At 43.2% G+C, this 15,628-nt stretch overlaps 3 protein-coding genes across 3 annotated transcripts; 2 read left to right on the top strand and 1 right to left on the bottom strand.

Moving 5' to 3' along the window:
- The first annotated feature begins 1,581 nt into the window (after positions 1 to 1,581).
- On the top strand, positions 1,582 to 5,480 carry LOC308281385 (OCIA domain-containing protein 1). Its single transcript, XM_080721551.1, has 8 exons — positions 1,582 to 1,755; positions 2,147 to 2,231; positions 2,420 to 2,473; positions 3,304 to 3,351; positions 3,721 to 3,850; positions 4,094 to 4,257; positions 4,970 to 5,140; positions 5,281 to 5,480. Exons 1-8 carry the CDS (start codon positions 1,711 to 1,713, stop codon positions 5,316 to 5,318), a joined length of 735 nt encoding a protein of 244 aa, XP_080577677.1. The 5' UTR covers positions 1,582 to 1,710; the 3' UTR covers positions 5,319 to 5,480.
- Positions 5,481 to 5,933: 453 nt separating this feature from the next.
- On the bottom strand, positions 5,934 to 6,894 carry rhbdd2 (rhomboid domain containing 2; the record flags this gene model as incomplete). Its single annotated transcript, XM_080722630.1, has 1 exon — positions 5,934 to 6,894. The coding sequence occupies one exon, from the start codon at positions 6,892 to 6,894 to the stop codon at positions 5,956 to 5,958; it is 939 nt and encodes a 312-aa protein (XP_080578756.1). The 3' UTR covers positions 5,934 to 5,955.
- An 833-nt stretch (positions 6,895 to 7,727) lies between these two features.
- Positions 7,728 to 15,174, top strand: chic2 (cysteine-rich hydrophobic domain 2). The gene is made up of 6 exons (XM_080721158.1): positions 7,728 to 8,028; positions 10,171 to 10,225; positions 10,425 to 10,580; positions 12,131 to 12,187; positions 12,346 to 12,405; positions 12,514 to 15,174. The coding sequence occupies exons 1-6, from the start codon at positions 7,898 to 7,900 to the stop codon at positions 12,562 to 12,564; spliced, it is 510 nt and encodes a 169-aa protein (XP_080577284.1). The 5' UTR covers positions 7,728 to 7,897; the 3' UTR covers positions 12,565 to 15,174.
- The last annotated feature ends 454 nt before the right edge of the window (positions 15,175 to 15,628 follow it).

Here is a 15,628-nt window from a genome sequence, read left to right as displayed (position 1 = left end):
TTAGCTTAAAAATACAAGGAGAGGATCTCAATGCGAGGTGTTGTATTTGCTGCAGTATCATCCTGAGCCCAGGTTTTTAATGTCATTGACTTCTTTCAGTGTAGTGCATCTTACTGTTGTTAGAGGTAGATGGTCCAGGAGGAAGTTGTTGGTGATAATCTCGTTTTTCTTGGCATTTATCGGAAGACCAACTGTCTGTGGCACATTCTGTCTCCACTGTGTTGTGTTCTAGAGTTCATTTGTGCCTGGCCGAGTTCCTGCTCCCATCCACTGGTTGCTTGGTTAAGTGGGGGAAAAAGGTGTCCCCATTGCAACACCCTGGACCTGCCAGGATGTCAAACACCTTGCTGTTGCTGGTCACCACCTTGGCTCTTGTACCAGTGTATGGCCCGGAGTGGGTTGGTTCTGTATGCACAATGGACCTCAAAGAGTCACAGAGTTAGATGATAGTGGACAAAGTGTGATGTGTCGACAGATCAAATTGGAACCCGGAGCAATGATCACCCTGCATGCTGACCACTCCTTGTGGAGCAGAATAGCCTATGGTTCCCAAACCTTTTAGCTCAAGACCCAAAAGAAAAAATTGCCCTGGACTTAAACTATAGTGAAAACAGCATAGGCGAACAACCCCACGTTGTAAGCTTGTAGATCAGCTATTTTCACTACTTCATAATTATATATTTTTGGAGCGGTGAAAGCGCTCCCAATAGACAGGTATGTCCGTGGGTATGTCCGTGGGTGGGTGGCTGGGTGGCTGGGTGGCTGGCTGGCCGTGTCCGTAGCCTGGCAATACCTTGAGTGGCCACACACAACACACTAGTTAAAGGAGGGGCGCTGTTTTGTGCAGGCCAGGCACACTCACCACTCACTCACACAGACACACACACACACACGCACGCACGCACGCACGCACACGCACTCACACGCACGCACGCACGCTCAGATTCACCGCTCCACTTCGAACCGAGGTTTGATTTTTATTTATTTAGGGCATTTCTTAAGTTTGTTTGAAGAAGAGGGGGGAAAAAAGATTTGGGCAGAGGAAAATCTTTAGAAACCATAACATTTCTGTAGTTTAGATTTCTCAATGCAAGCAGGAGACCACATCAGCCTTTGGCACCTCAACCACTGTCCACTGCAGATGTGCTATAGTATAGGCCTACAGCTATAGTTACCCAACCATATACAGTTTGACAGCTTTAGCACTAAGATTATTTATAACATTGTATTATTGTGCACATGAAGGTTATGTGTATCTGCTTCTGGTTCTGGAATTAATTCATTCATCCTTTGCTGATACAACCATGGATACAACAACCAGAGCTCAAAGTTATATCTTCTTGTCCCTAAAGAACTTCCAGGACTAATGTTTGATTTCAAAATAAAAGTTGAACTTCAATGGATTATGTGCTTTATACTGACAGACAATGGCATTTGAGAAATTCGCTGATACAAACCCTAACCCATTATATTCATTATCCTAATAATGATGTACTGGTATTTCTTTTTTAAAGAAAATAAATCCCGAGCTTTGTATTATTTTTTCAAGCAAACGTTCTCGCCATACCGTTTAGCTTCCGGGTCATGTCAGTTTCTGGTGTAATGTGGTGACATTGTGCCTGCATCTATGAAGTCAAACCTATTATCTGCGTACACTTTGATTATTCACATGCTCTGAAAACTGACATTGTCACCGACATTGTTTTCAACATGTCATCAACCGGTCATTCCGAGGAGCAGCAGAGCGGAACACAGGTTACTGTACTAACGTTACTAGCTATGTAGCTAACGTCCAGTAGATTACTGCAGTGTTAACCTGTCCCAGGTTGGCCACAGCTCACATGCTGCTTTATAAATGATGATGCTGTGCTAATCTAATCCTGTTATTTAGCTATAGCCTGTAGTGTAAGAAAGACTGTAAGTGAGGTATTATAACCACTTCCAACCGTCCCGATGTCCCTGTTTTGGACATGTCATTCAACTCGAATGACCTTTTAGATTGGCTATTTTAGAGGGCTTGGCTTGAGTAGTTTTCATCTTGACTAATGAGAAAGGGAGAGAAAATCCTACTGTGCCTGAGTAAAATAAATGTACAACTCTCTCTCTTTGTGTGTGTGTGTGTGTGTGTGTGTGTGCCCGTACAAAGGGGCCAATGGATGCGGGTTATGTTCCCACTGAAGACGAGAAAAGGGTCTTCAAGGAATGCAATCGGGAAGCCTTTATGTTCAGGGGTAGGTTTTATCTCCCTTGCGCAACACATTGACAGAAGTAAGATGACTGCATGAAAGACTACACTGTAGTAGGCTACACTCATGTCATTCTGACAACTTATTTTTCATGTTAAATTAAGACAAAAATAAATGAATTCCCAAAGCATGCTGTCATTGACGTCCAATCTTTTCTGTTCCCTCTTTTCCAGCTGTGCCCTTCTCAGTAGTGAGCATGGCCATCACTCAAGCCCTAATTGCTCGAGGTAACGCCACACCATAGATAGATACTAGCTCATCCCTTCCTCCTATAACTTCATTTGATGTTTGCAAAAACCTCTGACTTTATAAGTCAAGATAAGGAGTCTGTCATATACACTTATAAATTGCAAAAGGAACATACTGCCACTGTACCGTGGGTGTATGCCAGTATGATGATCTATGCCACTTTGAGGTTAGATAACAGTAACCCACTCCATATTTGTTTGTTATGACTGAGTTATAGAGACATGAGCGTGACAATGTGGTCCACAGGCCGATCCTCCCAGACCTCCTTTAAGCCAATGTTAATATAAGATATAACTGTGCAATTTCATTCTAAAGGTTAGAAAGTAGTATAAAATGAAAATACGACCATCTCCAAATCGGGAGGCGCTCACTATCCCGACGGGCCGCTGTTCCGACCCGCTCGGCAGGTTAGTTACTGAGGTACGGTTACCGACTAGCGTCGGCAGGTTAGTTACTGAGGTACGGCAGGTTAGTTACTGAGGTACGGTTAGGGGTAGGGTTAAGGTTAGGGGTAGGGTTAGGGTTAGTTTTAGTGTCGGAACACCGCCCCGTCGGAATATTGACGCGGACCCCTCCAAATCAAGGTGGCTCGGGAGGTAGAGCAATTGCCTGGGAATTTGAAGGTTCCTGGTTCAGTCCTGACTCCACCATGTGTCCTTGGGCAAGACATTGAAACTGTAACTGCTCACTGGCTACAATAGATGTTTACTGCTCATTTGTTGTGATGGGTTAAATGCAGAGGACAAATTCCCATTATGTGCAAATGTACTTTGCCAATAATGTTTTCCATTTGTACTACTATATCTAGGAACACTGGCTGCATCTCCAAGGTTTGGATCTCTACCCAAAGTTGCATGTGAGCTCATTTGGTGTTTCTGTAGAATACGACATCGCTCACCCCAATTCACACTCGCCTCGGGCGTCTATCTGGCGGTAGAATGGTCTCACAAATGTAACCTAAACGGCTAAACCAAACTTTATTCCTTATTTTAACCTCAGTAAACTATGTCTAACCATTAACTTATTTCTAACCTTATCCTCAGTAAAAAACAAATACAAGAATACAAGAACTGCCCCACCGAGTAGTCGGCGTGAGGTCGGTGAAAAATATTCGGGCGAGTGTGAATTGGGGGCGAGCGATCTGGTTACCTTTCTATATAGTACAATTTTATTAAGCATTCTTTAAAAATGTTTTACAAAGCCTGTATTTCTGTTGTTTATACAGTTGCAGCAATATGTGGCTACATGGCAGGGAAGTTGTCTTACATGAATGTATGCCAGGAAAAGTTCAAGAGGCTGGAGAACTCACCACTGGGAGAAGCCCTGAGAAAACGTTCAGCACTACCTCTACAACGGTCTGTAGCACCAAACCAGCTTCACCTTCATTTAAATCAATATTGTTTAATGTGTAATAATAATATAATAATAATAAGGGTAATAATAATAATAATAATAAAAAAAAGAAAAAAATATATATATACACAGTATATATGTTTAATATCCACACATTTTTCATATGCTCTCCCCCATAACTTACACAAACATCTTTCTATTCTATCAACCATTAAACCATTTGTTGCTATGCTGTTCTCTCTCAGTCCTCAGGGTGACCAGTCAGAGCTGAGTGACCCGAACGCACCATCATTTGATCCCATGTTCCAGCCTCCAGAATCCTCAAGCCAGATCTCACATCAAAGAGACCACGGATATAGTGATGAGCCATCTCTACAACCAGGGAGAGCAGATGACATCAACCCTCCAGGTAAAGGCATAGAAGTGCTAACAAACTGAATCTGTATTCATATAAATGTATACAAAGTTTTAAGCGGCTTAGGGGTGATGCATACTCCACTTTTAGAGCTGAATTTAATTCGGTTCGGGTAGTCACAAAATCTCGGCAGCACTGAACAGCTAAATTAATGACCCCCCCCCCCCCTCCCTCTTTGAATGATGTCATATTGTAGTTTAGGCAGAGCCGAACCGAAATAACTTTGGCTCTAAAAGTGGAGTATGCATCGCCCTTACTACTGTTTAACCACTCCAGTAAAAGTCAAACTCCAGACACCTTTCTGCTGATTAACTGCATAATGGATAGGAAGACAATTCTTGAATTTATGCATGCTAAATAAATAGGAAACCGTCAAAAGGTATTTGAGAGAGTGGGTCCCTCAAATGGTCAGGATTCAACTATTCATGGCAATCCACACGTGTGATGTGAACATGATTAAAACATTGCTTGATCCTGGTATGATAGCAGTTTGTGTGTCAAGTTTGGCATATATGGCTTGATTTGAAGTGAATACTACTAAAAAGTAAATGTTGGGGAAATTGAATATAGAACCTTTTTCCTAAATTGTATTAACAAATGAATAATGTACCTCTACTCAGCATAGCAATGTTTATACTTCTTCCATCCATTCACTACCCATGCTCCTTCCTTACCAATCCAAGCTAACCTTGCTCCCCTCCTTCAGTCCAGTCATACATGGAGGACGATGAAGAGCCCAGGAAGAAGGTGATCCTCTATGAGGATTTAAGGACAAAGAACAGAGAGAACTATGAGGTCACACTCACCCAAAAGGCTGAGACACTGCTCAAGAGTACCCCGGAGAGGGAGCCTGACAGGTCTCTACCTAGGAAAGAAGGTGAGCTGCCGCATTAAAAAGCACTTGTCAACCCAATATGTCTGCATTTGGGGCTTATCAGAAGTACACTTTTTCATGGAACCTGACATTCAATCAATTGTAAGGTCCTGTCATTGCTTTTTCTCTCCATTTCTCATTAGTCAAGAAGAACGTCTATGGAGACTCCTGGGAGGAATGAATGTGCATTCGAGCTATAGAAGTAATAACTACTCTATGATCTGATTCTGCACTACATTGATGACTCTTGGACACTTGGCTCCTGTTAGTCACAAATAACATGAAAATAAAATTGTGTGTAATGTTTTGGTCTGGATATGTGTGAGTGAAATAAACTGAAATGCTTGGAGAATAATCTTGTATTTTTCATATACGGTTTGAATCTTCATTAGCAAAAAGGTCCTACAGAGACTGAGAGACCGTGAATGGCCAATGTAAATTTCATAAAAACACGAATAATGTAGGTGGACTGCACTAGTCAGCTTATTGACAATGGTTTGTCAAATTATGTCAGCAAAATAAAATGTACACGAGGATTAAATTAACCACATTAATTTTCAGGAACAGTAGAACCAGTTTTATAAAACCTTGTTTATTTGTAGAAACATAAAAATATACATGTTAAAGCTATTAAATATATAAAACCAACTAGCCAGCCTAAATCAATTTGCCAATTTATCCAAAGACTAGTAAGCAAATTTACAAGAAGACCAACTCTGTCTCTGGAGAGGTTTGTGCATGAAATGAAGTAATTACCTGCATACATTGTGTGTTTTGAATAACCATGCCACCCTGCAGTTAAGCAAACAAAAATAAATCTATAGCTGGTGATGACTGTGACCATGACCATGGCTGTGGTTGCAGCTATGTCCATGCTCCAGACCTTGTACATGAGGAATGAGAGGAGAAGCTGGACTATACATGTCATTTGCCACTTGTGGCCATCCTTCATATGTCTTGGAAGTGGTCTCAGTAGCTTGGATGCTGGACAATGGAGCATAGGCTTGGACTGGGTAAGAGCCAGGGGTTGGATTGATGACTGGAAGGAGGGTCTTCGTCCTCCTTCGCTCTTCTGTGGACGCAGGAATGTACAGAGAACCACTAATACTCCTCAGCAACCTGAAAGGCAGCCTCTCCTCCAGGGCACAAGCTTTGGCCTCAGACATGTCCACAAAGCTGAACCATCCCTTGCCATACATCCACCCGATCATAATCGCAACGACATTGCAAGGGAGTACAGCGTGCGGGATGAAGATGGCTGTCAAGACGAGGAACACCCACGGGAGCGCAATGGTGGGGAAACTGACTCCACAGAGGAAACTTTTAGCCATGCGCGTGTGCATCGTGGTCACAGCCACAAGAGCCAGGGTGATGGGGAGCAACCCTTCAACGCAGGTTTCGGCGCTGCCCTCCAGCATTAGATCCATCAAGGCATAGCACAAGCCTGTGCCCGTGGACAGGAGCAGGAGCAGGAACAGAAAGCGGACGGTGCCGACGCTCTTTTCGAAACTGCCACAGAGGACGACGAAGACGGCGACGCACAGCAGCAGCTGGGTGGCCGTCCTGTGGTAGAAAGGGTAAGTGAACAAAATGTGCACCTGAGCATCTCCGAGAGCCCCTGCGCCCAGGCTGAGGACCACCTCGGTTAGAAGTGTAGCCTTGAGAGCAAATAAAGTACACGACAAGAAGACTGTGGTCAGAATGCCAACGGTGAGCTCAGGAGTCGCGTCTCTGAGCAGATCCTTCAAGAAGAACATTGTTCATTAGAATTCAAACGGCCGGTGTTGTTGTTTCGTCAGGAAGTGCACGACCAGGAAGTAGAGGTGGGACGTTCGCGAACGAATCGAATCTTTTGAACGGCTCTTTGAAGTGAACGATGGGATCCGGTTCGCGCAACATCTCCTTGCTACTCCACTGAGTACTGACTGACTGAGTGAGTGAGTACAGTGAGTGAGTGAGTGAGTGAGTGAGAGAGAGAGAGCCGCAAGGCTTACCTGAGTTTCCTTTTAGTTGACCTTGTACCAGTGAACTGTACTGTCATGAAGCTGTACCTTTCCCTATGCAAACTTCTAATAAATACTTCAATCAATCAAAAACAAAAGTCACATAACATGTGTTTTAAATAAATATTTCATCAAACGTCATGACATACAAGACAATACAAAACTGACAGTACAGTACAGTACTGTTGTACAGAACAACACAAACGACAAGTTATCAATAGGCCTACATCAATACAAAAAAAATCATAGCCAGGGGGAATTAAATCGAAGATATTAAAGTGTGAACACAAAAAAAGCCTTCTTATTTGAATAATATATAGCCTACTACTTTGGCTCCTCCCCTTGGCTTCAATCTCAAATACCATAAATGATGGCTTAGAAGCTAGTTTAGAATTGCTCAATTTAGAATTATAGATGTGAAATTTGACCAGAATTATTATTATTAAATTAATTATAAATACCTCATGTCTACTCTTGACGTCATCACGTCGCCCCCCTCCCTCCCTCTCTTCCGGCGTGGCGTGGGAACTGCGGCGGATGTTGATGTTTTGTTTTGGAGTCACAGTGTGAACCTCTGAACGATGTGAACGGAGGGGGTCGGCGTTTTTCTCTGTTCGTCGTCACGGTTTCTCTTTTTTCTCCCCGTGTTTTTCTTTCTTTCTCGTTTGATTATCGCTGTTATCATTCTTTGTACCGTAACGTCGGCATCGTGTCTCTCCCGGCGCCTCTTCCGGGAAGCGCGAGGCCGTGTCGTGCGATGATGGAGGACTTTGATGAGATCTACGAAGAGGAAGAGGAGAACGAGGACGCGGAGGCCGCGGAGGAGGAGCAGCTCCTCAAGTACGCTCCCGACCCGGTGGTGGTGAGGGGGTCCGGCCACGTCACTGTGTGAGTATGCGAGGGGCGACGATGGGGAAAACCCACGTTAATCTGAGCCGTGGAATGACGATCCGCCGTGTTTTTATGTTGATATGGAGATTTAAACGTTAGGTGAACACACTGGTGACCTAGCTTTAGGCTATAGAGCCACCTAGTGGCCGCAATAATAGACATACTAAGGATCGGTCTTTGACGCCATACACAATCGGAAGTGCGTGCGTCCTAGTCGCGTGGATTGTGGATTGACGAGCGCCTGCTAAACTTTTTTTAAACATCTGACTCGAAAAAACCTGCGTATTTTCATCTGGAAAAGTAATATTTCTTATGACTTCCAACCAAGTACCATGGGCCCCTGATGCCCCGAGTCTGAAGCAACATCCGCTAACAGTTGGTGACGCATGTTGTGACCTCACTGACGAATCCTTTGTATTTATATATTCTAGCTCCTGGCTACTTGGCTAGCCACATAGTTAGTTGAATGTAAGCTCCATGGAGTGGCTAGCAGCCACAATGCAATGAGTTAACATCATCTCGATGAACAACAGTAGCCTAGATCAGTGTTTCTCAAACTTTCAAATTTGAAGGTCTCCCCGTATCCCCTTTGACAATGCTATACCAAATCCATTTGGTTCCATTTGTACATTGTCAAAGTTACAGACTTGTAAGGGTCAATTTAGACCTCCACAACCTAGAACCTAGAGACTCCCTGAAATCCACTGGCCTAGATTATCTGGATATTGTGGCTAATGGGGGTTGCCTTGACTTTCAAGGCTGTGTGTGTGTGTGTGTGTGTGTGTGTGTGTGTGTGTGTGTGTGTGTGTGTGTGTGTGTGTGTGTGTGTGTGTGTGTGTGAAATAATCTGCGTTCAGTTCTTGTCAAGACAGTATCCACGTATTGCATATTAACGTCAAGCCAACTCTTATAGGTGTTTCTGTCATGCCTTTATATTTTGGAAAACATCACTCCATTATCCATACCTGTTCTCAAATCAATCTTATTGTTAAATGGTCAACCGTTGACAACCACTCTGTGTCTCTCTTCTTCCACCAAAATTAACAATGTGGGCAGAACGCTGTAGAGTGCTGTCCAAATTAATTTAAAAGTTAATGTTTTGTTGGATGATGGCTGCTACCAAGTACAAAGTTTGACAAAGAACGCAGCCAAGAACCAACCCCATTTCAATGATGTGATCATCAGTCACCAATAGTTATCTTGGAGGAAAGGAAGGGATGTTTGCACAATGCACACTGTAACTCAGCTCCCAGTAGAAAATGTATTCAAAGTTGATGATTGATTGAATACTTTATTAGCAGTTTGCATAGGAAAAGCACAGGACAGTACATTTCAGATACAAGGTCTACTCAACTAATGGGATTTAAACCCAAGAAAGCACTATGACTTGTTTACATTGGGGTCCTTTGTACTCGATTCATTGAGAATTCATTGAGATGAAGACGCACAGTGGTCGAACTTGAAACCCTACAGGCAGCTGAAATGTTTTTTTGTTGGGCTGTGCATACTTCCCTTTGGACCCTATTAACGTTAGTTATCTTAAACAAAAAAATAAACTCCATAGTCTCAACCAATAAACCAGGACCCAAATGTGGGCAATGAGATGTTTTACGACAGTCATGTACAAATACATTAAAAGATAAATATTGTGATTTAATACTAGTCCCTGTATGATGATCCACACACCAGCATTATTATGCAAATCCCCTGTGTGTTAGTGGGATGGTGTTTTCCTCTGGTGTTTCAGTCCGAGTGTATCAAAGGGTGCGTTCGGAAATGCGCACCGGGTGTGTGCTTAGTGTAGTGAGTGCCTAACCCTAATCCTAACCCTAACCTCAGTAAAACTATGCCTAACCCTAACCTTAACCTCAGTAAAACTATGCCTAAACCTAACCATAACCCCCTTAACCCTAACCACAAACGGGGCTCATTTACGAACGCACCCTCGGATTGAATCACCAGCAGAAAACACTCTCCCGTGTGTTAGTACTGTATTAGCAGGCTATGCCAACTTTGGTAACATTTATTCAGTTAACCCCGAAAGTGGCTCTTGTAACATGATTACAATATAGAATGGCATGCATGATTTCCAATCAGATTCAGAGTTTATTTGTAACATTTTGACCCTTACACTGACAGGTTTGGACTCAGCAACAAATTTGAATCTGAGTTTCCTTCAGCACTCACAGGGAAGGTTAGTATCCTATTATAGCCTGTTTAGCCAACTTAAATTACCACATTAAAGCCTTGTTAGTGCTTGGTGATGATTCAATGTTATTATTTATCGTCTCTCTGTCAAATCATATTGTGAAGATATTGCAATAATCAGGTGGTATGAAACTAAGTTGGAGTGTTGGTGGGATTTTTTTTGTTTTGTTTTTGTCTTTTCTCAGGTGGCCCCAGAGGAGTTTAAGGCCAGCATCAACCGTGTGAATGGCTGCCTGAAGAAGACACTACCAGTGAATGTGCGCTGGTTACTGTGTGGCTGCCTCTGCTGCTGCTGCACGTTGGGCTTCAGCCTGTGGCCTGTCATCTGCCTCAGCAAGAGGGTTAGACACAAACTCACATCTCAATACTTTTAAAGATGCAGTGCCAAGATTTATTTCCCCCCTAAAACATGATTATCAGGTATTATGATTATACTAGGAGGAGGATTATTTCCAAAAGAGTGTACAGAAAGAGTTAAAATTTGTTTTTTATGTGGTCACACCAGTTCATTAAGTATGCCTGGTTGTGACCAAGCTGAAGTTAGCCACACCCACAGTGTTGGGTGAATGGTAAAAGGGGAGGGGATGGTTATATGATGTCATTTAATCACTGTTTTTGGGAGAGACAGCCGCTGATACGAACGACCTACGGCCTGGTCGCGACCTAGGCCACGACCTGGAGGTCGTAGGTCCCGGTTCTGGAGGTCGTAGTTCGCGGTACATACTTGTTAGGTCGCGGCCGGTCTAGTTTCGCGACCCCCGGCCGTGGTTGCGCCACCTCGGTCGTCCCCGGGCCGTTGTTAAAGGTCTTTTTGCAGAATATTCTAGAGCAGCAGCGCTATTCAACCTTTTGAAGCTTGTGATTGGCTGAACCGGAGGTAGGAAGCGCTCCATTGTAGTCACTTGGACCGCGCGAGGTGCACCAAAACCTATCCTTAACCCTAACCCCAACTCTAACTCTAACCCTAACCTTAACCCTAACCCCAACTCTAACCCTAACCCTAACCCTAACCCTAACCCTAACCCTAACCCTAACCTGCCGACACTGAGTAGCTAACCTGCCGACGCTGTTGAAAACGAGCGCTCCTTCCCTTAGCAAGCGTAGAGTTTCTAAACTCGCGTCCCTTCCCTTAGCAAGCGTAGAGTTTCGATCGCGGCGCTCCTTCCCTTAGCAAGCGTAGAGTTTCTAAACTCGCGTCCCTTCCCTTAGCAAGCGTAGAGTTTCGATCGCGGACTTCCCAGGTCGCTGAATTACGACCGAGATCGCGCAAAACCTCCAGAACCGGGACCTACGACCTCCAAGTCGTGGCCTAAGTCGCGACCAGGCCGTAGGTCGTTTGTATCAGCGGCTCTTGCTGGTTTTTGGATCGGCACTTTTGACCCACAAGGTGTCAGCCTCCAGGAAGAAATACAAAATACAAAGGGAATACATAATTGCTCATAACAACCACACCAGGGGGTCTAGTGAAGCACATCAACCTCATAGACATGAAAACCAGAAAAAGAACAAAACTATGGCACCACCTCTTTAACAATTTGAGTGCCATAGTTTTGCCATCACTAATGTAGATTAACTGCCAAGGCTTTTTCCTCGATGACTCCCCTTCACAGCTGCGAAAGTCTTTTTCTTTCACACGGAGAAGGAAATATACAACCGCGATGATCTGTGTGTAAGTTATGGTCCATAGAAAACAGGCCGTTTTGACCAAGCACACGATATGGGAAACGCTAAGACCCCTGTGGACGTCTTAACGGGGCCACGGCACTTCAGGGGGGAGGTTAAGACGTCTAGGTCCGCGTGTTAACACCGCCAGATATATAGCAAAAGCATCTAAACCTTGTATTCATGGAAAGCCATCTCATGCCCTTCTCATTCTCATTGATCAACCTAGACACGGAGGTCCATGGAGAAGCTTCTTGAGTGGGAGAACAGCAGACTCTACCACAAGGTGAGCAGGCATAAGTGCATGTGTATGAGACATGCATAATGTGCATGTGTATGAGACATGCATAATGTGCATGTGTATGAGACATGCATAATGTGCATGTGTATGAGACATGTAGAGGAACAGTTTTTCTGAATACTGCTACTTTCTCTCTCTCTCAGTTGTGTTTGCATTGGAGACTGAGCAAACGGAAGTGTGAAACTAACAACATGATGGAATACGTGAGTATATGAAATCATGAAGGGGGGGTTTTCAGGCCAGTGTGCTCACTGTCTTCTGTGGTCACTGATCAGCTTGACTTTAATCTTCACCTCTCTCTTCATCCACAGGTGATCCTAATAGAATTCCTACCCAAGATCCCCATCTTCAGACCAGACTAGCCATGCTGCAGACTGACTATTGCCCCGTTCGGTCACAGAAACACTGCGACTGTTGCGGTCCTCAGAAACAGTCCACCCAACCTTGAAATACACCACCATTTTATGTTTACAGGGTACCATCTATTCTACATTTTTCCTGACCCACTCCCCTACCCACACATTCTATATACTTGTTTACAAAATCAGTATAAAAATACTTTTATGGAGTGCATTGATCTTCTAACCTTGATGTCTTGGAGGAGCTAAAATGCTCTGACACCTCAAGCCATGTTGATGGACACCAGCCTGTGGGTTGTCAAAGGACATCCAGCCTTGGGCAGCATGATGAAACGGGGAACTGGAGATTTTTGGACTCCTCGCTTGGTTTTTGTTCGCTACAACTGGAATTCTTTTGCCCCCACCCTCCTTATCTAAGTGAAAGGCACAATCTGAATATGATGAATCTCTTTGAACATTTTCATATACTACGACATGCCACCAATTTCACTTGCAAAAAATACACCCCAGTGCTATTGGAACGGTTTGGTGTTCTGGAGTATTCCATGGAACTCGACTCAAACAGAAACGTGTGGAACCGCCATCTGAAACAACCGTTGTAGCAAATTGACTAGCCTTATAGCAGCTTAGAGAAACCATAGATATAGAAAGTTAGATACCTCATTGGAGCGACCTGTATAAAAAAGTCCAGGCGGAAGTGTGGAAGGCACGCTGCCACTCAAAGTGACTACTGGCCAATCACAGCGTGCCTTTTCCGGGACTTATCCATTCAATTCAAAGGAGCTTTATTGGAATGTTTACATTGCCAAAGCAAGCGTCCCTGATCATGCGCGGCTCAGCAGTTCTTGAGAGCTGCATTCTAAAAGACCCGCCACCACCTGCCTCTGATTGGCCTAGCAAACGTCTGTTTCTGTGATGCACGCGGAAGCACGCTTCTGAATTCCGTTTTTAACAGACGCCCCAGAGCCAGAGGAGGCGTCTACCTTTCTATGTCTATGAGAGAAACGACTACAACAATACTCAATGTTGCTTTTGTTAGCATCAATTGTTTGCAATCCCCCTCCATAATTCTGCACGATTTTGAATGTGCATCACAACCCAGAGACAATCACACTGTACTCTCACAGACTGTACTCTCATAGGATATATGGACCTCTGACGGAACAATGTAATGTCAGCGTTATCTGTGTCCAGTTGATGGACTGGAACTCTCTTGCTGCCTAGCAAATTGCTGCTAAGTAGCAGTGAAACATTGAAGCAGGAGACAAGCCCATTGGTGATCCAGAGAAAAATGTTTCCTTCACTTTTTGTATCTTTAGTTTTGTTTACGTGTGTGTGCGTGCGTGTGAGTGAGTACAAAGGAATAGCAAAAATAGACAAATCAGATATATAGAACTATTAGCCCTATAAAGCAGGGTTCTGTCTTTAAACTATTACTTTGCCATAACTTATCTTGTTACTTTTGTTCTAATCATTTGTGTGCGTGCATGTGAGAGTGTGTGCACGCACACTCACGTGTCATAATGTGGATTTATGAGTTAGGCCTAGATTATTTTTAATATGGTTTGCTAAGGCTGTTCTAAATGGGCTCTGATGCACTGTGGTCCTGTGTTAACCCAAAAGCACACAAACATTTGATCATTTTGTTTACTTAAATTTTCACATGGCCTCTCTCTTGTCTACTGACCGTGTGTGCGTAATCTGTGTGCGTGTGTGTTTAACCACTTTAACCCTAGCATCTCTATTCTGGGGTTAACATTTGGCAAAAATATCAGATCTACAAGCTTGTAGATTGGCTATTTTCAGTGAAGATATTTAGTGTAGAGTGAAAGCAGGAGAGGACCAAGTATTAGTAGAGCCCTTGGGAATCCGGTCAACTAATTAGGGTATAAGTGGTTAAACGTGGCTACATACTGTTTGAGAACGTACTAGGATGTGCCCAAATTCACTCACCTTCATATCTTTGTGGTGACTTGACATGTGTTCACTCCTGGTTTTCATCAGCTAATATCAGATATGCCTTAGGGGTGAAAGCATGTAAAAGTGTACACTGCACACCGAAAGGGACAATATAATTAATTTATAGACGGTAAAATTCTGAGTGCTAATTTAAATTTGAGTGTAAAAATAATTGCACTCAGAGTTAAAATAACAGTCTGGATTTTGCTTACATGCCTTAAAGGTTTATGAGCATGAAAGGGAACAGGAAAAGATTGCCATTTTGATTTTATTTAAACCCATTTAGGCCTAGAATTATAGCAAAAACAGCAGATATACAAGCTCACAGCACGGCACAGAGTGCCGCGCTGTGAGCTTGTAGATCTGCTATTTTTGAAAAATCATGAAAAATTGAATTTTGACCTGATTTTGACCCGATTCTATAAGTGTCTTTTGAATCCTAAGGTTTTTTTTGGAAAAACCCTATGTTTCTATGTCAGCAATCTGGCCAGCCGTCGTCAAAGAAAAGGTCCTTTTCACTTTAACTGGAGCTCAGTTAGTCTGTTCTTGAGAGACTACTATGTCAGTGGTTCTCAAACCTTTTCATGTGAAGGACCCCCAAAATGATATTTATTTGGCCACGGACCCCCATCTCAAAATATTTAGTTCCAGGGACCCCCCCAGAAGCAAAATTTGAGTAACAAACGTTCGCTTTAAAAATACATATATTCAAAGATTTGCACACATTTCATGACTTTTTCAAAAATAGCAGATCTACAAGCTTGTATATCTGCTATTTTTTAATAGTTAAAGCATCCAATAATTTTTGGCCTAAATGGGTTAAGTCAACACCCTTGGATTCTTAAAAGGATTGTTCATGGTCCAGGGTGAAAAGTCACATCAGATGCAAGAATTTGAGCAATGAACCACAGGGTTCAGGTTTCTCTGGTGGTGATTGTATGGGTCACACTCAGGGGATTTAACAGAAAATCAAAAAGATATAACATTCGCTAAGCTCATTATCAGGAATGTTCTAAATTAACCATCAAATATACATTGAGACCACTTACGTGAACCATTGTGAAAATAATTATTTGATAGCATTAGCGTTACCTGTTTAAAATTGTCC

Source organism: Nannobrachium achirus (genome assembly GCF_963921795.1).
Source record: "Nannobrachium achirus genome assembly, chromosome: 3".
Taxonomy (NCBI): Eukaryota; Metazoa; Chordata; class Actinopteri; order Myctophiformes; family Myctophidae; genus Nannobrachium; species Nannobrachium achirus.
This window is presented reverse-complemented; position numbering and strand designations above follow the sequence as displayed.